General features: G+C 51.2%; 4 protein-coding genes and 1 non-coding gene across 14 annotated transcripts in view; 2 read left to right on the top strand and 3 right to left on the bottom strand.

Annotated features, from left to right (window-relative positions):
- Window positions 1-27: 27 nt before the first annotated feature.
- Window positions 28-5,514, bottom strand: LOC128277870 (uncharacterized). 2 transcript variants are annotated; one of them, XM_053016457.1, is made up of 3 exons: window positions 4,693-5,514; window positions 1,020-1,475; window positions 28-939 (listed from the first exon to the last, which is right to left on the bottom strand). In XM_053016457.1, the coding sequence occupies exons 2-3, from the start codon at window positions 1,039-1,041 to the stop codon at window positions 656-658; spliced, it is 306 nt and encodes a 101-aa protein (XP_052872417.1). In that variant the 5' UTR covers window positions 1,042-1,475; window positions 4,693-5,514; the 3' UTR covers window positions 28-655. The 2 variants fall into 2 exon arrangements, with proteins under 2 accessions (XP_052872417.1, XP_052872418.1); XM_053016458.1 differs by lacking the exon at window positions 4,693-5,514 and adding an exon at window positions 1,604-1,742.
- Trnae-cuc (transfer RNA glutamic acid (anticodon CUC)) lies at window positions 2,691-2,762 on the top strand. The gene has a single exon. It is a non-coding gene; the product is annotated as a tRNA-Glu (tRNA).
- Window positions 5,515-6,923: 1,409 nt separating the features above from the next.
- On the bottom strand, window positions 6,924-9,370 carry LOC128278351 (leucine-rich melanocyte differentiation-associated protein-like). 2 transcript variants are annotated; one of them, XM_053017065.1, is made up of 4 exons: window positions 9,074-9,370; window positions 7,939-8,037; window positions 7,702-7,845; window positions 6,924-7,617 (listed from the first exon to the last, which is right to left on the bottom strand). In XM_053017065.1, exons 1-4 carry the CDS (start codon window positions 9,097-9,099, stop codon window positions 7,110-7,112), a joined length of 777 nt encoding a protein of 258 aa, XP_052873025.1. In that variant the 5' UTR covers window positions 9,100-9,370; the 3' UTR covers window positions 6,924-7,109. The 2 variants fall into 2 exon arrangements, with proteins under 2 accessions (XP_052873025.1, XP_052873026.1); XM_053017066.1 differs by lacking the exon at window positions 9,074-9,370 and adding an exon at window positions 8,267-8,337.
- A 590-nt stretch (window positions 9,371-9,960) lies between these two features.
- The window catches only part of LOC128268417 (SAC3 domain-containing protein 1), a 31,462-nt gene continuing 15,241 nt past the window's right edge, over window positions 9,961-26,181 (top strand). The window contains exons 1-4 of the mRNA XM_053005503.1: window positions 9,961-10,019; window positions 10,111-10,296; window positions 10,378-11,143; window positions 11,240-11,283. Of these exons, the coding sequence (XP_052861463.1) occupies window positions 9,961-10,019; window positions 10,111-10,296; window positions 10,378-11,143; window positions 11,240-11,283 (1,055 nt within the window). The remainder of the gene's footprint in view (window positions 10,020-10,110; window positions 10,297-10,377; window positions 11,144-11,239; window positions 11,284-26,181) is intronic.
- Window positions 11,425-22,359, bottom strand: LOC128268415 (carbonic anhydrase 7). 8 transcript variants are annotated; one of them, XM_053005502.1, is made up of 7 exons: window positions 22,281-22,359; window positions 20,998-21,358; window positions 14,689-14,733; window positions 13,582-13,746; window positions 12,545-12,683; window positions 12,142-12,475; window positions 11,425-11,985 (listed from the first exon to the last, which is right to left on the bottom strand). In XM_053005502.1, the coding sequence occupies exons 2-7, from the start codon at window positions 21,140-21,142 to the stop codon at window positions 11,653-11,655; spliced, it is 1,161 nt and encodes a 386-aa protein (XP_052861462.1). In that variant the 5' UTR covers window positions 21,143-21,358; window positions 22,281-22,359; the 3' UTR covers window positions 11,425-11,652. The 8 variants fall into 8 exon arrangements, with proteins under 8 accessions (XP_052861462.1, XP_052861456.1, XP_052861455.1 ...); XM_053005496.1 differs by having other exon boundaries at window positions 22,227-22,337; XM_053005495.1 differs by having other exon boundaries at window positions 20,998-21,502; window positions 22,227-22,336.

Here is a 26,181-nt window from a genome sequence, read left to right as displayed (position 1 = left end):
CAGGTAACGATAATTAAATTTGGTCATTTTTATTGTCACATTTACACACCGTGGCTCATAATAACCCCGATTCTTCCCGATACCAGCCAGTCGGCGCGGTGCCTCGTTGACTTGTTGTGCCTAACGATCTGTGTGGTTAGAAGACAGCTAAGACTGCTTACAAACTCATTCTCCTAGACGTATTATGATATGTTTAGCTGGTTTAATACATTTGCTGTTCGATGCACCATTTCAATGCATTTCATTAACCTTTAGAATTAGCTTTACACGGAAGGCCTTCACTCCGAATGGTAATGTTGCCCTTTTCACTCTCTTATCACGCAACGCTACACGGGGAGTCGTGCAGTGAATCGGAAGCCCGCAGAACCCCTAACATTCCTATTTACAATACAGTGTAGAGCCAAAAGTTGCTTCACATGTTGCACAAAACATAACAAAACTTCTTACTCTACTACGTGTCCTTAAAAGCTAGAGAAAAATTGGGTTTGGAGGAAAAAAACAATGAGTCCCTAAACTGTGCCTCTCTAGGGGGCACCGAAGACCGTAGGGACAGCTATCACATTTGCGTTACCCAACGTTGCTACTCTGGGTGATTTCTAACTAGCGTTATTTCACAACCAGTGCCTGCGACGTGTATGAGGTGGGTGTTTGCACCTTAGGCCGATCCTATCAGAAACCAGGGCAGCACTACCGTAACGGCAATGGCGGCCACACAAGTGGCGCACACCACGATCATATTCGAGAGGGCACCGGCCTGGTCCTGTTTTGCTCGGTTCAGCTCACTGTCCGTGATGAGCAGCTGGTCCTCGTACGGGTCCTTGGTGAACTCGAGCACTTCCACGTCGTACCGGAACTTCACCTTCGACGACTCCCGGCGCCAGAACAGGTGGCCCGAGTCCCGTCGGTCCAGACACCAGACCGGCTCCGGAGGAGGGATCGCTGCAATGGGAAGGAGAACCACAGTGGCGTCAGTATCTTATGCACCCTCGAAGGAATATCCGATCTATGTGATTATCTACCTGATATAGTCATGCTGTCCATACGCTGGTTACACACCGATTGCTGACTGCTATATCCACCTTCTCCCAGGTCCGACCAGAGTTCCAGGTTGTGAAATCGGTGTTATCGATTCCGGTGTGACGTCGGTTCCCCAGAGAACCGCTGTCGACCTTTGCACGTAACAAACCAAATTCCCCGACGTCCCTCCTGAGTAGTGGCTTCGATTCCTCGATACACACCGGGTTAGGATCGATGGCTCGCTTTATCAGTTCGCAAAGCGGGACGAGTTCAGCGGTGGACGCGCTCACACACACGGAGTAGCTTAAATTGCAATTTCTCGATAATGGCGCGCAAGCGATTTGGAGTGGAACGCTGATTTGATCGTTTTCTGTTTTTGTTTTCCGACGGCAGCCGTTAGCAGCGACGATGGACACCCCACTGCTGCTGGAAGTAGGACCTGGTTGGGCCCCTCGGTTCTGTAACGAAAAATCATCAAAACAAACGAAAACACATTAAAAACTGCGCATCGCACAAAGAGCAGCCAGTCGTGTTGTGGTCGAGTGGCGCTATCGCCGGGCGAGGGAGTTGATGAAAGACGAAAGACCTTGCCAAATCAACCGCGCGACGGCCTCTGTGACGCACCGCGGCCAGGCAAGAGTTTATCCTCTGTTTTCGCGTACACACTAATTTTAAAAGAATGCCCCTCATTGAGGTGATCCACTGTCCGGTATGGGCGCCGTGTGATCCGAGATGCGCCGCCACTCGAGCTGCTGTTTTACTGGCATTGGCCGCCAGAAGAAAGATATACTACGCCTTCTATGTGGCCACCGCGTGTTTACATTACTACCAGCTGTGTGACTGGAATGGCTCTAGTACTAGGGCCCTCAGACGTGGCCCTCCACGTAGCGAATGCAATATTTGAGAAGCTTACGCCAGAGCGGGTACTTATCGGACGGCAGTGTAAATGTGTTTACAGCGAGAGAGGATTAAATACCTCATCCACGTTGATTTATGGCATCTTCGCAGATGCCATGGTGCCCAAAAGCGCCAAAATAAATTCCTCGAGCGAAAGTGAATCGATTACGATTGTTTGAAAGTGTTTCGGTAACGGTTCGAATAATGTTTCCTTAATACACCCTGGCTTTCGCCATCGTTTCGTTTTTCATGTGTGTCGCCAGGGACTCTCTCTATCTCTCGTTGATGTTGCAGTTGAAGCTGTGTCGCCATTTGGCCCCGCACAACAAACTGGGTCCCTTTCCATCCGTCCATCAAGATATGAAAGACAGTCAGCGGCGCTGATGCTTCCTGTATAACAATGTCTTAATTTAGATGCAAAAACATTACATGGCGTGGTCGCCCCACGGTCGCCACTCTGTCAGCCCGACACGAGAGATAGAGGTTATGGTCGTGAGACGGCGTAACTTGTTTCGGGTTGAAGTACTGCGTAGTTTGCCTCCAAAACGCGCGGTCCATTCAAGCACGTTCTGTTATCCCAAACCCACTGTTCGCATCGCTTATCAATATCACCCGGTGTAGTGCTATATTTAGTGAAGGGGGGCCTACGACCACGTCTTGTCTTGGGTTGCCGATATTTTGGCGCCGCTTTTTCTCATTTTCTACAGCAAAACAATATTGTTCCTTTATGTAACAAGCAGATACTGAGACCAATCGAGCAGTGCAGCTGATAACCATCCCGTATTGTCTAGTGGTTAGGATATCCGGCTCTCACCCGGAAGGCCCGGGTTCGATTCCCGGTACGGGAAAAACGGCCACAAGTGTCTTTTTTATGGAACGAAAATTCACGTAATTAAAGAAAGAATAAATTCAAAGTATCAACATTTGAAAGCAACCCCCCGTTCACAACGCGGATCTAAGGAGCAGCGTCAAATGCTCAATCATAGCAACCTTTGTCCACAGTACTTCAACAAAGCTTAAACCACCTGATGGACTGCTGAGACAGACTTCCTACCCTGAAGGTTATAAAAGAATAGGTACAAATTGCTCCTCTAGTACTCATTCGGTTGAATCCTCCCTTATGCTCCAATAAGAATCCTCCCTTCGCAATAGGCCAGAGCGGAATCTCGACCATCGCCATCGCTTACTGTGCAACCCTAGTTCTAATTGTGTCCATCAAAGAGCTCGAGTGTTTGACAAGCTTAGTTTAAAGGCATTTAGAGGGGGCACTCCGAAGCACGGCCCCTCCGTAACCCAAATAGAAACAATCAATAAAACAATTTCGCGAACCTCTTGCCTCTTGACTCGCGCGCAATGTTTGTAACGTAATTCCCGGCGGGCCGCGATCTCGATTCGAGTGCATTTCGCTCCGCGCGCGCCTTTTTGTTCGCATCGTCACGGAAACGTCACGAACCGTTCAACTTATCATCCAGCCCGACTGCCACTCGATAAAGCTAGACGGTTCACGGGGCGGCGGCGGCGGCGTACTTCGAGCCTCGTGCGATAAAACCGTCCCAAACCCGGGCGGGACCGGGCGCCCCGGTTTCCTCCCGGGAAAGTTTTGGCTCTAATCACACAGACAAACTGCTGTCCTTCCAGCGTGGCAACGGTGCCGTGTGCTGTTGTTATTAGGGCAGGTCAGGGTCATGGAAGTCCCCGGAATTTCGACACCCTGCCCCTAAAATTGACATGCGAACCACATACCGATTGGTTCGCAAATCACTCGGGTCGGCCTCCGGCGCTCCTGGCTCAGGCACCGCGGTGGAGGTCACCGTCGAAGTCATCGACACGCGCTCGCGCTAAACGCGGAACTAGTTCCCGCCGAATGGTAATTGAGTTCAATTTACCAGGCCGTCCCCGGTGGCACATGGCACGACGCGCTCAGGTACTTTTTTGTTTTGGTCAACACGATCCCGGGTTAGTCGTCGGCAGTCGGGATTAAATTTTGCGTAGTTTTGCGTCTGACCTAAATGAGCGCTCGAAGCGGACCGGTTCAAATTACGCCTCAGACGGTGCATCCTCTGCCAAGGGAGAGTGCATTAAACGTGATTTCGAACACTCGACCCTGTGGCTCGACAGCAAGCGCACGATCCATTAAGACGGCGCGCCAGTCACATGTCACGGTGCGGGACGATCGCAGCGCGCTGCAGTCACGCGTGCGCCCCAGCTCGGGGCCGGGTCGGTTGCGATAAGAGTGATGGACCGACCACCGAGTCCGCGCCCCGACCAAGATGCGCTGGAGAAACGCTGTCCGCGCGATGATATCAGCGCGATCCGCGTGATCCAACGCCCGCCGATGTTTATTTAACACCGCGCCGTGTGTGATCATCACTGGGCGAATGCCACGTAGGCCCGGAGCGGACGCCCGTGGTGTTAATTGCGATTAGCGAGCTGATTCGGCTGATAAATAATGCACACACGTACGCCCTCGCCCACCCGGGTGGTTGCATAAAAAACCGGCCACCACCCAGCATCATGCAGCTGGCCGGACGAATGACCCAGCCCATCCGAGGTCTTATCACACGACAGCGAGAGCCAGAAGGTCACCTGCCGCCACACGCCATCACCATCATCAAGATTCAGCAGCCCCCGTGGGGGGTGGGATATGCCCGACGAGGAAGTGGTCGCAGAGCTCGCGCTCTCCGCTTGATCATATACGACGGGTGGGATGGGTTTAGGATCGAGTCCGTGTTGTGTCAGTCCAGAGAGAGGCCCCCCACATTCATAACCGCGACTTACTTCACAAAATCGCGCGATCCACGAGTGTGTCGGTCGGTGATCCGATCCTCCAAATCTCGATTGATATAACACACGCACTCACACACTCACGAGCAGGACTTTGGCGTGGTATTTGAATTGGGGGGCGAGAGGATTTCATTAGCTGCTCAGCGCCCAGCTGTTCCGCCGAGCTATATGCTACACTGGACGGGGACGGGTTGTTGTCGACGACTTACGTCACGCACCGCGCCACGCTATCGCGCGCCCATAAATTCAATCACACACACACACACTTGGAGCCGTATTGCGTTGTGGGGCTCTCTATTTGTTTGCGCTGTTTTTTCCCGCTGTTGTCTGCACTGGAATTCGTTCGTCACTTTTGTGTCACTCTTTGCGGTGGTATTTGTGTGTCGGTGGAGCCTTTCGAAGCCCGCGACAAAAGTAACGACAGTTTGCGTACTCTATCAAGAAGGCTGCCCACTTTCCCGGCCCGGCGCACAACGGGTTCGGGGAAAAACCGGTTTTTCCGGTGCCGGCCACTTCAATTTATCACGACGGCGGCGTGTGCAGTTTATGGCGTACTGCAGCAACCCACAGGCGTACGGTACTCTACACGCTGGCCCTGACTATTTGCATTTGCCAGAAACACGCACGCACCACGGCCGGACGGGGCCACTTAACTGCAATTTGGTGCCGCCGTTTTTTTTTTTTTTTTTTTGCTTCAAATCACGTTGTGCCGTGCCTCCTGTTACTGCTTTTGAAAAGCCTTGACACGCGCGCGGTTTCTAGCTCACGCCCAACACCCGCAGGCCACGGTAAAAGCTGCTCAGAAGACACCCGAAACCCTTGACCGTCACTAGCTGACTGAGCTGAGCGCGGGTCCGCCGATTCAGGCGATGTGTCCGCGGGTTGCGCGTATTGGCACACACAACTACCAGCGCGTGCGCGCGGGGGGGGTTTGCCAATCCACTGAGAGAGGGAGAGCGAGCGAGAGAGAATGAGTGGGGCCATAAAGGGGGGCCACTACCACACACTAGCTGCCCTAATCGCGCTCTCCCAGCACACGGCCCACCCTTTTGGTACCGCCGGACCGATTTGTACCCCGTTCGTGCTCGTGACTAATGATCGTGATCGATTGGTGCCCGATCAACCCTCTCGAGGGCAAATAACTGCACCTGCACCTGCACCCCCGTGTATGGCGGGCGAGAGAGGCAACAAAGGGCCCATCGTCAGCACAAACGCAATACAAAGAGAGACAGAGATACAGAGAGACTGAGCTACAGGGTCCGAGAGCCAAGTTTGGGCGAAGGCCAAAGTCTACTAGACTTGTGTCTGTAGACTACTAGATGCATATGGTTACTAGATGCATTTGGCGCTTGCTCGCGTGTATCGAATCGAAAGGTTATGGACGTGAAGAAGCGCGGTTTTTGTCCCGGACAGGACCGGAATTGCTGCGTAATTTCGGATCCCGATCCAGATAACGCGGGGCCGCAAATCTCGATCATTTTTACAGTAAATAATGTGATTAGAAAGATGCCTTCAATTCGCCGCGGACAGACGGTTTTCTATTTTCGTTTGGTCGCCTATTTGCTTTCGCACGCAACCGTTAAATGGTGGGCCGCGATCTGCTCTGGAAATCCCTGATTGAACAAGCACGGTGAACATCCCTGGACCAGTAAGCAGGTTCTAACCAACCGAAGGGCGCACGCCTCAAGGTACCGATTCCACCATGGGCTGCACGTGAGCCTGTTGCATAATTTCGCATCAAACCGCATCCGGAGTAACACGCAGTCTGGTGGCAGCAGTCGCTGCCAAGTTGCCGCGACCTAAACCTAGTTGGCACTTGCGCTACTAGCAACACACGTGACCGGGGGCACCCAGGATGACGCTCGTTCCGATGGCGCGTGCCATCGGGGCTGCATCTGGAATCGCGGCATGCACTCGTCGCATGCCCCGGAGAGTCGCAGATACGGTTTCATCGCGCAAGGTGACCACAAACGATGGCAGGCATTCGATCGATTTTGGCACCTCAACAGAAATCACTGCCGCGGAAGAAGTCACGCGTACTATCAGTGCCAGACCGGGAGGCTCAGCAATCAGCCGATTGACGTCACTCGCAGACCAGAAAAACTTTTCGGAGCGAGTGGAGTGGCGAGTAATGACCTGCGCGAAGACCACACACAAAAAGATCCTCAGGACCTCGGGGGGCGAGAAGGTAAAGGCACGCGAGACGATCGTTAACAGTACTCGCGACAGGATCGCGCGTCTTTCAGCGTTCCGTATGCGTGTATTTATTAGAAAACTTAACTGATTACGGACAGAGAAACCAAATTATTGTCTCGCTTATCATCTTCGAAACCCGGGCTTCTTAAAGCATCAGGGCCACGGTGCGCGTTACACAGTCTGTGCACAGTGGCACAGCGTTCTGTTGTTCTGTTCTAGTGGTCCCCAAGGGAGCTGTGCCGCAGCCGCTTGCGATTTTTTTTGTGGCCCGTCGTCGTCGTCAGTGGCGGAGGAAGTGGAGGAACGACCCCCGCACGTCGCCCGGCCGTCTCGAATATGTTGTACTGGCCCTGGGTAAGGTTGTAGGTGTGTTTGAAGTTTTTGGCTTGTGTCCGCTGTGCCACGGTCACTTCGCCGTCGTCCAGGTAGCGCAGCTGGGGCAGAATACTGATCACGAACAGCCGGTAGTCGTTGTGTTCGAGCGTGGAATTCCCATTAAAGGAGGACGTGGCGCTCGGGTTACCCATCAGCGATAGGTACTTCAGCGACGGGCAGCATTCCCGGATGCGGTAGATCCAGTTCTGTAGATTGCCGATATCACAGTGGTTCAGCCACAGGAGCTCGAGGTTCGGCAGCGGTGGCAACGTCCGCTCATCGGGCCGCGGATTCTTGTCCAGGATCAGTGTGTTGAGCTGGCGGAAGTGCGCCAAAAAGGATAGGTCTCTGGGGAAGAGCAACACACGCCGCACAGTGTGGCGCAACATTAGCGAAGGCCACCTCGGCAGATCCCAGGCAGGAGACACTTACTTAATTTCATTGTAACTCAGGTCGAGTATTGTCGTGGTACGGGAAAACTTTTCGGCTACCTTGCGCGGTATCTGCGACAGCCGTTCGTACGCCAGCGAAAGCCGTTCACCGTTGAGGTCCATGTCATCGGAGCTACTGGAATCGCTGCAAGAAGAAAAGCGAAACGAAAGCGAGCATCAATCAACTGAAGATCATCGAACGTACGCCACACACCATCCGACGCTCCGGACGTCCTACCTTCCGACACTCCGGATGGACATTGCATCCGATGACCAGTCGTAGCCTAGGCGAAGGTCATCATCGTCGTCCAGCGTGGAGTAGTTGTCCACGAAAAATCTGAAACCAGGAAAGATTCGAGCGTTACAACACCGAAGACGGAAGCGTGCGCGAGATAGGATCACTAGCCCGGTGGCTGATAAGGTGCCGAAATCTAGACGCCACACCAAAGTACGTTAGCCCCATGGTGCCTAACGGGGCTAATTACACACAGCCCCTCGACGGACGGACCACGAAAACAATGCCTGGTTAGCGACTAATCAAGCGGCTCAAGAAGTTGGAACTTTACATCATTGTTTCGATGGTAGCGCAAGGAAATGCAGTTTCTCCTACAGCAACGCGGTGATCGTTTGTGAGCGGTCGACCTGGAACTGACTGAGCCGTGTTCCGTGCGAAGATGTCACACAGAAAGTGCAAGAGGCGTGTTTTTTGAGAAGATAACGGTCGGACCGAAGTGTTGGCTCTCTTCAGTTGTACGATTACGGTTTAAGCGTGAGACACTCGGGACCATAAGGCGTGCGCATGTTCAAGAGGCTCACGTTTTCCAAGAAGAGTGCCCTGGACCTGTAAGCGCGCGTTGAACGAGATCACACAAGATAGCAGCTTATCGTCATGAGCCCGTCATCAGTCCTTGATGGCTATCAGTCTGTAATGGCTAGCAGTGCTGAACATGATTATACTTAAGAAAGGGCTAGTCAATGAAGCAGGTCATAAACGCGTTGGTCGCAAAATTTGGCACCGCTCATGGCGGTCACTCTACACTGCGCCATTCTTGAGTATGGTACGATTAGAGTCATTAAAAAACCTGTACCACCACCAGATAGAGAAGCAGAGCGATAAGCAACTGGAGTCTACTGGTAAATCAATGTGTACAGAGTATCAATCTGAGGCGAGGCGTTCAAGGCGATCGCGATCGCGCACAGCACAGCGTTGTTTTGTCCGGACGCTTCATGATTAAAGCTAGAAGCTTCCTGCGCCATTTTTGCGCCGTCGACCCCAGTGGGGATGCTTTATTGTAATGTCGCAGAACACAAAATGTCTGCCAGGTACATCGTTTTCCCAGTGCCTTCACCTTTGACCTAGCGCGATCACTTACTGCTCATTATATCCGATGGTTTGCATGATAAAAATAGGGTTCTTCTGAGTGTGGTGATGCTTGTTCTCCGTTCACACGAAACCTTTCTTTAACGGTTCTGTAGCACTTTTACGAAATCTAACGGTAAAAACTTTCCTAAGTAATGCGCTCGCTTCAGCTGATACTGAAAGTGGTCACACACTCCGGCGTACACTAAGTGGCGACATTAGCACACACGATCTCGTTCAAGACACACTCTAGTTTTGTACTTCTAAATCGATCAAACCGAACGCGGATCGGAAGCGTCCGTTCGTTTTGCCGCTGTGGCCCCGTTTAACGTGGGGCTTCCTATCGCGTGTTACCGGAACGAGTGGTGACGAGCCAAATGACGTCGTTGTCTAGATAGGGCATTGCTCATTGCGCGGGACGGGTAAAGTTCTACAATACAGTGGCAACGGCGTACGATAGTGCGCCCGGTTAGGTTGCGTCCTATCGCACAGTGGTCCCCGGCCAGACCCGATGCGATGTGATTAACCTTACCGCCTGCCTTTGTATGCAGACTAGCCAAATCTGGTTACGCAAACACCAACACAAATCTGAGCTAGCCGGCGTCCGTGGTCGGTTGTATACAAACTGTTTACCATTATTATTGTTCTATTTTGAATCACAAACATTTGACTAGCGCTGAATAAAATAAGTTATTCGTTGGAAAATGGTAAATCATACCGAAACAATTTAATTGAAACGGTCAATTTAAAAGCGACGGAGAAGGTTGTGCGGCAAAGTGTTATACGGTGATTTGAGTGTTATACACACGCGATGTTCTACTTACCTTGGTCGTTTGACAGCCGGCTTGTTTTGACGCACCCAGGCAGTGCTTGAAGCCAAACGGAACGGAATCTGTTGGAATGGACCAATTTACGAAAGGAATATGCTCCGATATGTGTCCTCGAGCAGAGATAGACTTGTTGGTATAGTATGGCTTGTGAGACTGATCCCTAGTGAGTCCTAGCATTGTGTTTCGACGTGGCCCCGTGGCCGCGCGAATTCAATTACAGACGCATTCGTGAACGAATGGTGCACTTCTTCGAGACCGACCCCGATGCGGGTCGACCCGGCGTTCCGGACCGGTACCGAATGGTGAAAGAGTTTACACGATCTGCGGCCGGCGTGCGACAGCCAAAACCCTCGGACATCCGTACACCAAGAACCCTGCTGGAAACCGTGCACTATCTGCTCACTTTGTTAGTACAGTTTCCGGATCTCCGAGCGAAAGTGGCCCGTTTTATGCTTTATTTTATTTTTCAAACCATCCTCTTACACAGTGTGCTTCCGGACAGCCGTCGTCCGTACTACGAGCGGTATGAGTTCATTTTCGATCGAATGCGAGCCGTACGGCAGGAAATGGTCATACAGAACTTGCCACCCAGCGAAGTACTGCCTATCCTGGAACCGATCGTACGTTTCCTGTGCTACAGTGCCTACCGCCTATGTGAAGCGCCAATCCGGGAGTTCGACCCGAAAATATGTGGCCAGCATTTGCAGGAATGTCTGAAAAAGGTACTCCGTTGCTACGAGGAAGTAGATACCGCACTGTTGGCAGACAACAATCGGTACGAAATGGAGCGACTTTATCTGTCGTTCAACATCGGTAGCCCCGAGGCCACTCAGTGGGCCATCGATCGCTACCGTACGGTGCATCCCGCCCTGAACCTTCACGTAGCCGTCCAGTTGGACTGTCTGCGTGGGAACTACTACGCCGCGATGCAACGGGCGGCACAGTTTGCACCCCTCGAAGCTGCCATCGCATCCCTGCAGCTTCCGGCGTTCCGTCGCAAGCTGCTACAACAATTTTCCGTCGCGTACCAGAGCCGCGTTCAGACGGTGCCACTTGAATGGCTCGAAACGGTGCTGCAGTACGACGGCCGAGAGTGCTTCCTGCTGGCCGATGACTGCCGCCACTACAACCTTCAGGTAGTGTCGGTTCCGGCCATGCAGGGAGCCTCCGATGACAACGGCGAACCAGTCAACCGACGCCAAGGCTGGGCAGTGAAATTCGAGAAGTCTCAGTTTGATGCTCAACGATCCGTGGTGAGTTTCAAGAACAAATGATACGCACTCCTCCTCAGCAGAGACCAGAGGTATCGGATCGGTTCCTAATTCCGTGCCTTGTTCGTTCCGTTTTAGATTCCATCCCGAAAAGTGCTCTCGGTAGACCGCGCGTTGGACAGGTACGTGAATATTTCGGATGTTTTACTAAACCGATAAACAAACCGATGTGTGTTCCGTGTTGCGGGTGTTTTGTGGTAAAATAATAAATTAGAGTTTATCGGAACCGCGCGGCTATTGGAACTAGAAAAGAAAATTTGAGAAGATACGCATTTATTTTGATTTCAGTAAGCTCTAAAATGTTACCTAGTTTCATCACACGTGGTTTGTGCTTTCCGTTTACCTAAATATTTGCACCTTTCCGGTCTAGAATCACTTATTTACTCTCTGCTAAAACTTGGTCCCGTGTATCCGTTACTCTATATTTACACTTCAACACTCAACACTCGGCGCACCAGAGTGAGAGAGAGGGAGCGAGAAACGTCCCGGCACTAGGTCATAGCTCGCACGGCGATCGTTGCCGCCAGCGTCATTACCGTGGCGTGTAACGACGTCCAGTGGCTCCCCACCGTAGATGCCCCATTTCGGGGCTGCTTCCGGTGGTTGGTTGGAGTTTTCGCCGACGTCGGGGACGTTTCTTCCGGTGTATCGATCTTGTTTGTGTCCATATCGTCACCTTCCAGCGGCGGCATGTCCAGATCGATCTCCTTGATCAGTTCGTCCGTGTTGTAAAGCACCACACGATCACCGAGCGGTTGAACGGGACGGAAATTATGCGTCAACGGGTGTCCTTCTTCGTCCTCCAGAGCTCGGAATGCTTGAACCTGGGCGAAAACGGAAACGATAAATTTGTCTTTCGCATGATTAGCTAGCCACTAATTTTGTCACGTTAAACATTTGGCCGCTAGTAACTAATTCGTTTGACATGCACGCTCTAAGTCCACGGCAAAGTTCTGCCGCTACGATCCCGCCACGCTTACCTGTGCGTGAGATAACAGTATAGGTTCCTTGAAATCGATCCATGTGACCACCTCGCTGCACGGTGGCGTCGTCAGCGAACCGTCGTACGTGTAGTAATGCAGCAGATCGTCCGCAATGAGACTTCGGAGCGATGGTGGCGTCTCGAACCGCGACGACAGATGGCTGCCCGTAACGTTGCCCAGCAGCTCGATGAACTCGCCATACATCGGATTGTCTTCCGGTGCGATCTCGTAGAAAAACGCCAGCACGGTCAACCCATCCGGGTAGTTTAGCGCCGTCCGTGCCGTTTGGTACTCTTGCTTGAAGAACACGATGTGCAGTTCCATGGGAAACCTGGAACGGAAAGAGGATGTGCTGATCAGCTGCCACCGCTCCGCCTAACGGCCCCAGCTTGACCCTTACCGATGGTTGTCAATCATGTCCTCGCTCCCGAACGTATCGTTATCGCCCCAGTGGAAGTGGAGCTGCGAGTATTCGTACGTCCCATGCAGGGGGCCACCGGAAACCGTTGGTGTCACTTCCGAGTTCATCGTGACCACGACTGGAAAGAGAAAGTAGTAGAAACATATTTACTATCTGCGTATGGCAGGATGGATCGGAGCACAAACGAAGAGCGATTCGTGGTTGCCAAAGCTCGCCCTCCAGTCGGGCCGCCGGGAGGTGCTAATCCAAAACACGTCACGCAGAGCGTGATCTTCGGCCCGCGGCCCTAATCGTACCAGTGTCAGGCGTCAAAAGTAAGGCGACACGTGGCCAGTGTGGGATGATCGGAGCAAGCGAGCGAGAGGAGGACAGCACAGTTTGTTGAGTCGATTATCGGTTGGTGCCAATCGGAAAACGGCTGGCCACAATTGACCGGTCCGCGCGCAATCGTCACAATTGAGCACTTACTTCGTGCCCGGCCCGTCCGGGCGTTCGTTTGATAATTGAAGTGGGATATTTGAGTAATGCAATTATAGTGCAACCCGGGGAATGAGTTTAGTACAACGATTGACCACTGACGTCTTACTATGCCGCCGGTAATCGGATTTTGATATGCGTTTCCATTTTACCAGCGCAGCCATGGCGTGTTTTATCACACGGCTCTAGCAACGAGAAAATGGAAAAAAATCCCTTGCGATTAGGCAACCTTGAACAACGTCGTTCTTTGACGGTTGCTGCGGTCGAGGAGCCGCTAATTAACCTTCGCCTGGTTAGCCTAGTGCGTCCTGGTTTGCTTAGCGCGACCTAACACCACACAAAATTGAAGTTTCTAATTAGTTACAAAATAAGTAGTAAGCCTCGAACCTATCCATGGTGCGCGTGTGCCGATTTTCCAGCACACGCCTGCCTTAACTAGCGTTAGCTAGATTGTGCCAGCCAAAATGACAACACCGTTCGTTGGTTTACGAAAATAGGGCACGCTAAATGGATACTCCGCGATGGATTCGGTTCCTTACCCGTGTGTCCGTTGTTGGTGAGGTTGGTTTCCTTCGGTGCGATATCGAACCCGTGCAGCACCAGCGGCGGTAGGTTGACCTTCTTCACGTCCAGCGAGTTGATGTTGATCGGGCTCTGGTGCTTGCCGGTACAAGAGTTGTACTGTTCGCCCCAGTGTGATGGTCCTGTGGAGGAGAGGGCGTTAGAAAAATGGCTTATTACAAACCAATTCCGTTTCAGTTCCATTCGTCAATCGAAGAGTACTTGATGGGTAATTCAATATCTCGAAAGCTACTTCGTTACGAGCTGTCAGAGCCATCTTTGATTCCGACGAACTGGAATCGAACCGGATTGACCATTCTAAGTGGACGGCCAATCAGCTAAACGTTCTCGGTGGCTCGGTTTGATCAGCCATAATTTAAAATTCTAACAAAACTCTTTACATTCTTGTACAAAAAAGTAAAACATCGCCATGGGAGGAGCTACTACCGGAGCACGATCGCGATGTCCGTTCCAATCGATTATTCATAAACACCCTGTGTTCGGTGTGTTGCAACACGCGACCGCTATTGTGCATTTTAATGATGCGACAACACGTCACAACGGGACCCTGTCCCTTCCTGCTTTCGTCAACACAGTCCCGTCCTACCAACACCGGGCTATCGGTCGGTCCACGATTGATCGGCAGATTGTGAAAGTAGTGCAATGTTGCTGGCGGTGTCCGCCTACCAATTGGCCGTTGAGTCCTACCCGTGATGTGATCACTTCACGTGCGGCCTTGAGCCCTTCCCAATGGGCTTGATACAAAACACCGCAGTGGGAGGTTTAATAACAGAAAACCCGACACTAATGAAACCTGGACCCTGGAACTTTGCCGCCACCCAATGCACGCGACCGAGAACAGTTTGTCATCATCATCTTCTACTGGGGCTGTACATGCAATAGATTTTAATGAAATAATTGCTTCGGTTTGCAGTCGAATATGCTGTCGTGGAAAATGGCGCATTCTTTTCACACACGGGGGGCGTATTTGTAGTGCGTGATAAAATGTCCACAGAGCGTAGAATGGGCATCAGCACTGGTCGATTCGGTTGGAAATTCGCCTTCACGCCTTCACGCAAACTTACCCTTTGCGCCATCGTAGCCAAAGTCTTGTGCATGGCCGTAGTGTACTGTGGAAGAGTAAGGTAAAGAGAAACGATTAAAAACCGATTTTGAATATTACAAAGTTGCGAAATTGGTTCACAGTTCCTGTCATAGTTTAGTGGTCAATTTTTGCCAACATATTTAATGACCATCGCTAGAGAACCCTCCCCCGGTCGCATCAATCTTGGCAAACCTCGCCGGGCGGCTGCACGATGTGTCAGCTGCAGCAGCGCCGCCTGGTCACACCTATTTTCCCAACAAAGGATTTATGTTTCTTGTGCGGTCATGGCCCTTTACCGGCTACCATGCGGCTACCGTGGCCGGCAGAGTCAGCAGAGGCCAAGGCATCCACAATCTCCCGTTTAAAAACCGTGACGAGGAAATGCGGCTGTGTGTTGTGTGGCCGCCACAAACTCACACAGAGCATTGTCTTTTTGTCGTCCAAAAGGAAACGATGTCGTGTTGCTCTTCGCACGCGGGCCCCTGGCCCCGTCGTACCCACAAGAGAGTTTACTCGGCGGACGTCATCGCGCAGTGCGGTTGCAGTGCGCCCGCGTTGCAGTTGCACGTCTTCGAGACGGAAATGCTGGTCACAATCACCAGCCACCACTCACCGCAGGCCACCGAAAATGTCGGCCCTTTGAGTCACTGACGGCGGGGCATGCTTGCGCTGCGTGAAATGTCGTGTTCGTCACGGCGTGCACGTTTCGAGCCACACGTTGGTTTCGGTCGGTCGGTTGGCTGGTGGCGATTAGAAAAGCCAATTTGATCTCTTGATTTGTCCACCGTGCCAAAGCACCGTGCGTCGTGGCGGCTATTTGTGGTTTCAATTTTCGGTTGGCCCCCTTGTCACAACAGTCGGCACAATCCAGATTGTACCGCGAAAGCCAGGGGACTTACGATCTTCGCGTTTACGATGATTAAAATAATGTTTCTGGATGGCGCGGCTGGCTCGTTAGCTAACGCTTGTGTCCTCTCTTGCGTGATCTTCATTCTTCGCACACAATGAGGTTTCATCTCGCGTTTTATAACCGCCCCGCGGTGTGTGCGGGCTTCCGGCGGAATGATTCCAATTTCCTATCCATGATCCGCGCCGGCCATTGAGCTCTGCTCAGCTCGGGCGGGGTTCGTTCGTTGTTGTTGATTTAATTGAGAGCAATCAGAAGAGTCGGTGTTCCGCGCTGTGTCCGCCCGCTTGTTGTAAGGAAATTCGATACCTCAACCTCGTCCTTTGCTTCGGTGCTGCTTTCGTGTTTGTTATGCCTGACCTTCGGCACTCCAGAAATATATGGCTCTATTAACATTAATTAATTCTATAATCTATCTCCACTGACACAGCCCAACGCGATCGACAAGCGATGGCCAAATCGGTACGGGCGATGTCCGAGGGCGACCGAACAAGTCCAAGTTCAAACCCTAACAAGCGGGCGGGTTAAAAGTGCATTTGTCGACAAGCCCTTGACAAGTGTTGTGTCCCATCGGTTGTCCCGTTCAATTCGCAACCATTTATGTCGCCCACTGCTGCCTGTAATGGAAGCGGGTGAAAGCAAAATGACATAAAGTCAGAGAGCCGGCCGGCACACAACTCTCACTTCGGTTGGGCGGCATGCCACAATTGCTTCTAATGAGACGAATTTATTAGCGCAATTGATACACTCCTTCTCTCGGGGAAGTATCGCGCGAAGACTATTAGCGCTTCCAGTCGATCGTGTTGCGCGGGGCTCATTTACGCACAATTTAATGGCAACCGAGAGAATGAGCGCAAGAAACTCGCGCGCTGCCTTCGGCGGCTTTGTTCTCGTTCTAGTACGATCGACAGTTCCGAGGAAACCAAGCGCCAGATGACGAATCGGTTCGGAAGGGGGCCGGACGTGCTTAGAATGCACTCGGCGAGAAGGCACAGAGAAGGCGCCTTTTTCTTACCCCTATCTCCCATTAGGAAATCGGGTCGATTTATCATCATCATCTGTCACCGTCACCGGCCGTTCTTTGGGCCTTTGACCGGGCGTTTTGAACATACTTTGCACGTCAATCTATCTTTCGGCCTGTGACGCCATCTCCGATGTGAGGAAGTGCAAAACGCTTGACACCCCACAATGGGGCGTTATCAATTCATCTTCCGCTGGCCTGGCATCGTGATTTAGGCGGGGTCCACCGCCTAGCTAGGAAGTTACGTTGTACCACCGTTGTTCAATCATGTGCCATCCGGTGCAACGGGGTGTTGTGTGTTTTGAATTAATTGTACGATCGTCTAGAGAAAAGCGAAGCGAAGAAAAGGGAAATGAACCTCACACACACACTCGACATCGGTAATCTTTTAAATGGTATATTGAATCGACGGACGAGGAAGAACTCACCGTCGTTGTGTTGTCGTTTATTGTTTGTCCAACGTATTCACCACCGTTGAGCAAACAACTGTTTATCCGCCTATTAGAATGTGTTTAACGTGGTTTGGTAAGCTGCGTTTTGATTGGGATAATGATCGTGCACAGTGCGGTAAATAAATTCTACGACCCGTCCGACTAGCTAACACTGATCCCATCAAATCGGCACCAGCTCCATATTTCGCTTTTCGAATTCGATCACAATTATGTGTTATATGCCAAAGCGCCGACAGTGCACCCAAAAAGTGGAAAGGATTCTAAAGAATTTTAAATTCAATTTCAAAATTAATAGATTAACAGCCAAAAGCTGGCTGCGCGGCAATGGATCAAATCAATAATCTGATTCGAATCGCGGAACTTATTTATCGCGCTGCGTACGCTTAACTGTCGCTAAAAATTGCACTTTTTTCGTGTCCATCCGGTTTATTCTTTATTGTCTGTTGTAACACAAGTTTAAATTCTCAAAAAAACCTTCATCTGGCTTCCCATAGCCGTTCACTCGGCCATGTTTTTTTTTTGTTGTGGCAGAACAATTGAGCAATATTGCTGATTTGTACAACTTTATTCAATGGACAGCAGTAATTGCATCCGAATGGCGTGGAAGTGCGCCTGGAGAGGAAAAGTGTGCTTCAATTATGAATCAAAAGCTCTGCCGCGTCGGCTAGCTGAAACACGCCATAAAGAACGAGCCACTTTCGTGAAGGAAACTGGAAAATGTCGTTTCCATCCAACCGAATGGGGACGGGACGCTCCCCCCGGCTGATCGCCGGCAACCTCTGACAGTTACATTAAAATGATTTAATGAGGAAAAGCGCCACTTAACCTTGGCCGATCACCGGCCGGGGCTTCAAGTTCAATGTCAACGTGTGTGGTGGTCGGTCGTGTTTCGTGCACCACCCGCGCCGATGTTTACCCTTTTTTACATACGTTTGTCGACAGAAGACACGAACGCCACGATATCCGGAAACTTTCGATTTACAAGCGGCTCAAGCGGCCTAAAGTAGAAATGAATGATGATGATCGTTTGGCGCTGGGATTCACCCGTACCCGGTTGCGGAGATTGAAACATTAATGAAACGAGACGCTAATGTTCGGCAGCGAATTTGCCTCATCATTTAACTTGTCAGCCACCCCCCGGCGTAGCAGGACAGGAAGATTGCGGCGAAACCTTCTCCTGCCGGCGAAACCGGCTGGGCGCGCTTTGGGAAGCTCTCCCGTACCGGAATCGACCGGTAGAAACCGATATCGATCTGTGCTGTGTGCTCACGTGATGTTTTGGTATGTTTTCGCCACCCTTCTGGGTTTTTTCGGGCAATATCCTGTTATTTATCTTCCTCTGGGCGCCAAACGTCTTTCCGGCAACCTTCGGGGGCCATGACTTTGTGTTTAATTTCTACCGCTCGCAATCGATCGATTTGGGTAAGATCTCGGGTGCGGTGTTGCTCTCGAATAAATATTGGCCAACACGTTTGCGCTTTTGCGTTGAAAGCAAATACGTGAGCCTACTCCCAGGAAGAGGGGGTCTTTCAAGTGGCCACTACAAAGCCCTGATTCCCTGATTTCATCAGCGCGCGAGTCACTCCTTGTCGTTACTGGCAGCGGCCCCAAACAACCACACTCGGCACTCGTATGTGATCGACTCGGCTTTGTACTAGAGTGGTGCTCCAGAGTGCACTCTCCTCCTAGACCAGTCGCGTCGCGCAGTTCTCGAATCAATTTAGTTCCATCCGCCCCGCATGAATATGCATCAGCGGGTGGCGGGGTGAGGGTGCATCGTATGTGTATCGGCAGGAAATGGGCGCGTAATGATTTGTGTGTGGGAAGCTGCTGATGATCACGGTGTGCACGACGCGACGGTGCACACAATCTGCAATCGGACGTCCCGTTTTCGCGATTATTCACCAACTCCGGCGTAGGGTGGCAATCATTAAGAGCAACAGTGGTGTGAACTGGTGCGGCTCTTATCGAAGGGCCTGCTGCCTGCCTTCACCACAATAATTCACCGACCTGAAGTGGATCCTGTTGGTGCGCCCTACGATAACTACCGGAGCCGGAGTTTCCCCGTTTCGGTTGATCATTTCTTTTTCCGAAACAAGAGCTGATTAGTCAATGGTGAATTTTCAAGCTGAGCCTCTGTTCTTTTGCGCGCCGGTTGACGTTTCCAACTATTAGCCATGGTCCATGCCATGCTGAATGATTTAAGCCGCCGGTCAGGGATTTTTGTAGACTCAATCAATAAGTTATCTGTAGCAGCACCCGACCGGTGTGACTAACCATGGGAAACTCAACCACATGGGTTGAGATCAATAATTTTACTGTAAAATATCTTGTTCGTTTTTAGAATTTAGTACGAATATTTTACGGATAACGGGTTGAAAATGTTTTGAAAACCTTTCCTCTTGTGTGGAGTCGTTTTGAATCCTAGCAACCTTTGCAGCCTTACAGTTATAGCAGGCGTTGGTTAAATGCTGATTGAAAGAATGACAGGTAGACAGCACTGTGCAAAATTTCTTTTTATATTAAGGTTTTCATTTACGTTCTACAATTCTGAAACTTTCGTATTTAAAATACGCATACAATTTAATTGATTAGGAATATAAACGACTTGTGCATAAAATGTGTGTTGAAATTGGAAACAAAAGTTTGACATTTCGGACCTTTAATTTGGCAGCTAAATGGTCTTCACAAAATAGTATTAATTCATTTTTGTATCAAATGTACATCTCTTACGATCTTTAAGTGGGGGACAAATACCACACCCGCGCACGATCGATCAGCTGGCCGCGCACTATTTTTATGCTCACCCGCGCCCTCCCCTATTTAAAGGTCCCATTCACAGAGTGGTCAGCGGTTTTTTTTGTGAGTTTTCCGTTTGGTCATACGTTTGCGCCGCTTGCAAAACTATGAGTGGCCAAAAAACAGTAAACAGCAGCGCAGGGCTTGGTAACTGCGGGCTGCGGCCTATTTGCTCTTGGTCTTGGCCTTGGCACTAGCCTGCCTATCCTTAGTTTCCCCAAAGGCGCTACATTAGCGACAGGCAGAGATAGCTGCTGCTGAACTGAACCGAACCGGCCGGTATGCGGTCGGTATTTCGGTGTCCGAGAATCGGATTATCGGGCGAGTAACCGGTGAAGCTGCAGTCACCTATTAATAGGATCCCCGCCGTAAGCCCGTAAATAATTAACACACGGCGCGTCGTCGTTGTCAGCCAGCAATCAACGCCACCGCGTGCTGCCGTTTTCGGCCAGGGACTTGCTAAAGTGTTGCAGGAGACGAGACGAATCCGTCATCTGATCCGACCGTGGCAAACGCCGCGAACGACACCACGGGGTTATGTAAAAGCGCGCAAATGCTACGACCGCGCGGTGTCCTCTCTTGGTCCGGTCGCGGCAAAATCGATGTCTTCCAAAGATGATGGCACTGGTGCTAGCGACGTAGCGGCACCGCTCCGCGGGGACCCCGCCAACTAACTTCAATTGGATAAAATTTTTTCGCAAGGCTAAATCCGGACATCACCCGCCACACTCCGCCGTGTGTTGTGTGCCGGACGTGAAGATTTCACGGGGAGCCCCCCGATCGGGGCCGACGGATGCAGCGGGTTTAGCACGGGTTTTGCGGATTGGCGAAGGTTAGGTCCCGGACGGCCGGACCTCCAAATGGCACGCCACACGCACGCTAATGTGGTCCTAAGCCCGCCGAACTCTAGGGCCGCCTCGTGATCGTCTTGAAATAGCGACGCGCGTCTATTTGTTTTGCAAACCGCGGTGACAGTCGTTGTGTGTCCGGCGGTCCGGACGGGGGGGTGGATTCTATCAATTCTATCTACACAATAGGAACACTCGACAAAATAAAAAAAAAGATGACAGACCATCGGTCGGCCGGGGCGGTGTTAAATTGGAAAATTACCTGATAATATCAAAATTGATGCGATTAGCATAACACCACCGCCCACCCCACGGACGGTGGTCGCCGAGGTCGTCCGATGGTTGCTGCGGTGGCCACTACTGCTCCGGCTCCTGCCGAGACTGCGTCTGGGAGGCGATGGCGACATTCTTTCACTATTGTCAATAATTCGCACGTTTTGCAAACTAATCGAGTAGCGCTTGAAGCGTCCTGCGCCGTTTATACGGTGGAGTTCAGGTTGACAAATGTGTGCAGAATGGTTTTGAGTTCTGAGTTTTGTGCAATTTTTTTTGCAGTTCACTTATTTTTTCCTCGCTGGCGCGGGCTCGGACTGCTCTGCGCGCCACACACCGCGACTGAAATTCTGTAATAAAACAATCGGTCAACACTATTGGCGGGCGCGGGCTCGATAATCACACACAGCACGTGGACAAGACAGTAATCGAAAGTTTCTATTCGCCACCGCCACCAATTGACAAATCCTGCTTGCGCCGCGCCACAGAGAAACCTAAATCAATCAATAAAATCAATTTTCCTCTCACCCACACACACACACACACACACTACACGCTCGCGAATTGTGGAGAAAATTGTGGCTGTGGCCACACAGTAGTGCACAAAATGCAATTCTTCCATCACCGGCGCTCTCCCGAAGCGCGAAGGGATGAAACAATTGCACGCACGCACGGCTCAACGGGGCAAAAAGGCACCTTTCACTCCGGGCACTTTTTCGACACCGACACACACACCTAAACGTTCGCACCGCCGATTTCCGCCTCTTCTTTTCGAAGTGTGGCCAAAATTTTCGCTTCGATTGCTTCGCGCGCCGCGCGTTTGGAAATTCAAATTTATGTTGACCAATTATGTATGCTTCTTTGTGTTTTGCGCATAGGTTATGTGGGCTGAATGGGTTCTGGTTTCCACCAATGCCACCCACCGGTTCGATTTCCGCCTTTTCCGGTCTTTACACCCGACACCCCGAGGCTGATCGAATGATCGTTGGGTTCCACCGTGTGCCTCTTACACAACGCTCGGTTCTTCGAAGGGTGCCCTCTCGGAATGATGTCCAGCCAAGAACTGAGCCGTCCCGATGGCCGGCGGCGCACTGATAAACGGTCGCTTACGTTCCCACCACACTTGGCGTGCGTGCGTGCGTGTGTGTGTGTCGTGCTGTGTGTCACCCAGCCAGGTTCACACGTGCGGGCGACGCTTCTTCAGGATCACCCACTGACCACTTGAGCGGCGGGTGGGAATTTTCCCTAGACCAAGTTCGACGCGAGGCCAACCAAGCACGACAACGACGACGGCAACGACGACGATGACCGTCTCCTGCGACGATCGGTGACCGAATGACCGACAGACAGCCCGCCGGCGGACAGACAGACACAGGCGATGGTAGCGGCGCCGACCACACACCGTACCGTAACGATCCGAGCGCTTCTTTCCGAGTACACGGCTCACGCGAACCAGTCACAGTGGCCAGTTATCCTCCCTCTCGGTGCGGTCCGGTACCATTCCTATCTGCAGGCGGGGCACGGAAGAATTGCGATCGCCTCACAGTCCCCGGCCCGGTTGCCTGCCGTGTAGTGGAAAAGTTCCGGAAGGAACAAAACGGAATGACTTTAGCATTCGGCACTTATCAGCCTACCTGCCTGAGGACCTGAGAAAGGAGATAGCCACGGAGACGGTCACGGCCACCGAAAGCTACCGGTTTGGGATGACGAATCTATTGCCGGTCCCCGAAATCACGGCCGGGTATGCTAATTTACTTGTTGATCGTTCGAATCGGCACATTGGGCGTATTTTCTCACCCAAATTCTCCGATCCGGGTGGTAATGGCGGCCTCTAGCTACGCATAATCTCTGCCACACATTGCAAACCCAAATCCTCGATCAATTTTGATCCACTGAGTTCATCAACATCACTCCATATCGTTAGCGCGTGGCCTAACCCATGATGTTTGAGTGAAAATCAATGTCCAATTTGCGGATCGTTAATCAAACATTCAGCCATCGTGGATCGCGAGGCAGCGGCCACGGTGATGTCTCTATATGGCGGCACGCGCTCCGTTGACAACAGAGCCATCCGAATGGGAGAGTTCTTCGCCGAGACACGCCTCAGCACCGCTCTAAGGTGGATTTGGCACGGCCCGTGTAAGACCCAACAGCTGTTGCGGTCCGTTCGTTTTGTTTTCGTTGCGTCTCTTTCGCTCACACGGACAATGTACCGGGCGGTGCCAAGACGTCATCGGTGCCAAGTGCATCCGCGTGGGCCAGGTCCTGGTGTAGTTGAGCGTCGCCACCACCACCACGGTACCTCGTGATGATCCTTTTCCGTGGGTGGTGTAGTGATTAACGACACATTAGCAACGTCACACGGGTGACCCCGCTTTCTGATCTAGGATTGCGAATTAAAAATGCATCCAACGCCGCCTCGCGATGTTTGTGTTCACTGTATTTCATCCTCCTGTGCCGGGCAGCAGTACGACACGAAAGGACACCGCATTGATACGGTTGTGGTTGGGAAGGGAATAGATTTCCACACGCAAATACACAGCCACAGGGAAAGCACACATGAATAATAAACGGGGCCCGAAGATTTTCACGCCCGATTTCCGCCAGATCAATAGCACGCGGCGCTCGGTAAATAGTACACTTTAATTGCATTAAATGATTGATTTTAATTGGACAAAAACGGTGCCCGAGATCGGCCCTGGTCGTGCCGGGGATGGCTTTCATTGGCTTCCTGGAATGCTGGTGGTAAGCTTTCTCTCCCGAGCCCTCGAGCGGGCTGTGCGGGGCCGGGAACTTCCTCGATCTTCTAATGGGTCCATTTCCACACGATCTTGACCCCGGTCCGGTCGGTTGTTTGAATTGGTTTTTTGCTCTCCTCCGTGGGGGGGAGCGCCTTTAAAAATACCGATCGGTCACACCGGCCCGGCCGCCTACGAAAGTGCGACGGCCACACGGCCATGTGATGGTGATTTTTCTTTATGTTTTTTCTCGCCCCTCTTTTCATCTTTTTACGTTTCACAATTGCGCGATACATTGTGTCGCTTTGAAAGTAAAAAAAAAACCATGAAGAAACAACGACACATTCGATTTTTCCTTTCCCCTTCAGTTGTCGGGTAAATGGCAACTTTCGCGCAAGAAAATTGGTACGCCGCGTGCAAGTGGCGCTTGCTCACAAGCTTCCGCTCGAGTTGTGTGCGATCGGGGCACGGTTGCGTGCAATAGGCGGTTTGAAATTTGAATTGCTCACCTCCCGACGGCGTTTACCATGTGGTAAATGGAGGCTTGGGCCCATTCGATATTTCGGAAACATTAATCGGCACAATGGAACCAATAGAGGCGGCAAGGATCATTCTATTTGCCTTCCAGTTTGCGATCGCAACTCACGACAGTTGACAGTTGGTGAGAACGCGCGGATGAGGACAGTGAGAATGAGAAACATGGCTGAGTGAGCTACGCTTTCTCAATACGAAACAATGTTTTTCGTGCAAACAACAACAACCTCGTTCGTTGATTATTATTAAAACCTGCGTAAACTTTATCATGAATTAATTTACAACCGATACCTGTTGCAGTGCTGCTGTACTCCACACCAAATTTACCAGCAGGATCAAGGTTTTTCTAATGAATCTCCGAATCACTGCGACCTGCAAATCATTAATTGGCTTTTTCCGAAAACACCTTTAGGAATTGAAAACATAAACAACGATTTATTTGACACATATGGCTTTTATTTCTCGTGATTACGTTAAATCTTTGAAGTTCCACCGAGTCCTCTTCCATTCGCCCGTCGTGCCGTTTGTGTCTCACTTCTTGCTGCATGCTCCGGATGTTGGACACGAGTCGTGCTCGGATCAAAACTGCCACTGGAGTCCGGCTCTGTCCCTTCAAGTACCTTCGAGAGGAAGAATGATGCTTACTCCTGTTTCGACATTACGTAAGATGTCTCGGTATTTTGTGGTCCGATGGCATCTCATGCGCACTTGATTCGCATCACATGTCTCATTTGGCTCGTCGCAAGCCAGGTCAGGTGCAAATTGTGGTAAATTGTGCAATCCGGCCGGATACAGCACATATTTTGTCATCAATAGCTGATTACGGTCCTGTTCCTCAAAGGTTATGCCCGCTATTCATTAATACATTGCTCGTAACATTCAGTTCATTCAGGGAGCTCACCAAACTTTGTTCAAAATCTTTTCAACTACACACGCGTGTGCATCGAAATCGAATTGCATCGGTGAAAAACTTTCCCGGGCCCCAATCGCCATCGGTGTCCTCGGCAGGCAGCAGCCGCCGAATCCAATCGGAACCAGAGTTCAAGTACAGTCTTCTCGTGCGCGCTTCCTAAATCGAGTTATTGGCGTCCGACGCGCTAACGACAAATCCGAAACCCGTCAAACGAACCAACCAGCCAGGATGTTTCGCTTTACAATCTTAAGACGAAAAAGTCACGCGGTCACACCACGGAACCGGCCGGTAAGTGAGTGCGAACGGCGTAAAGAGCTAGTTGCTTGTAACGCGATTTGTGAGGTCCTTCGTTCTCCGGAAAGTCGAAAATCGAAGCCCAAGTTCACCCGACACTCACTTTTTCTTTTCCCCCCTCCCCCCACCGGAAAAGTTGGCTATCCGGATACACCGGGGAGAAAACCCGAAATCGGAAAAGAAGGTTTTTTTATTCTTCCAGTGGTTCTGGCATTTTCTTTCCGATTCATTTTCCCGTACACATCCGCGCACCACATTCTGGGTTTGCGTTTATTTCACTTTCTCTATTGCGTTTTGCAATCCGGTCCGGTTTGGAGCACCAAATGTCTCTGCACTTCCTTTACACTAACGGCGTGGCGTGGGTCACGACGTTCGTACGGAAACAAATGGTGCGGGTCCGCATTTGTCCGCCTTTGTGCAGCCCCTATTTTCCTTCTGAGAGAGGAATTAATTAGTGGAAGCCAAAGGGACCCAAAAAAGGCCGCCAAAAGCTGCGGCCGATAAGAGTGGACCTCGCTTCGAGAGATGAATTAATATCGTTACATTTCTTCTGGCCCACTTCTGCCCTGCCTCCAAAGCCCATCGTCCAGTCGAACGGCCGGATTTGTTTCAATTTAAACCCCTTCCTTCATCGCGTTTGTGCCGGGTCAGTGGGTGAGCAATGAAAAGTGTTTAGTCCGTTTTCTTAGAATAG

Source organism: Anopheles cruzii, chromosome 2 (genome assembly GCF_943734635.1).
Source record: "Anopheles cruzii chromosome 2, idAnoCruzAS_RS32_06, whole genome shotgun sequence".
NCBI classification, from domain to species: Eukaryota; Metazoa; Arthropoda; class Insecta; order Diptera; family Culicidae; genus Anopheles; species Anopheles cruzii.
Note: the sequence above shows the minus strand (reverse complement) of the source record. Positions and strands in the feature narration are given on the sequence as shown.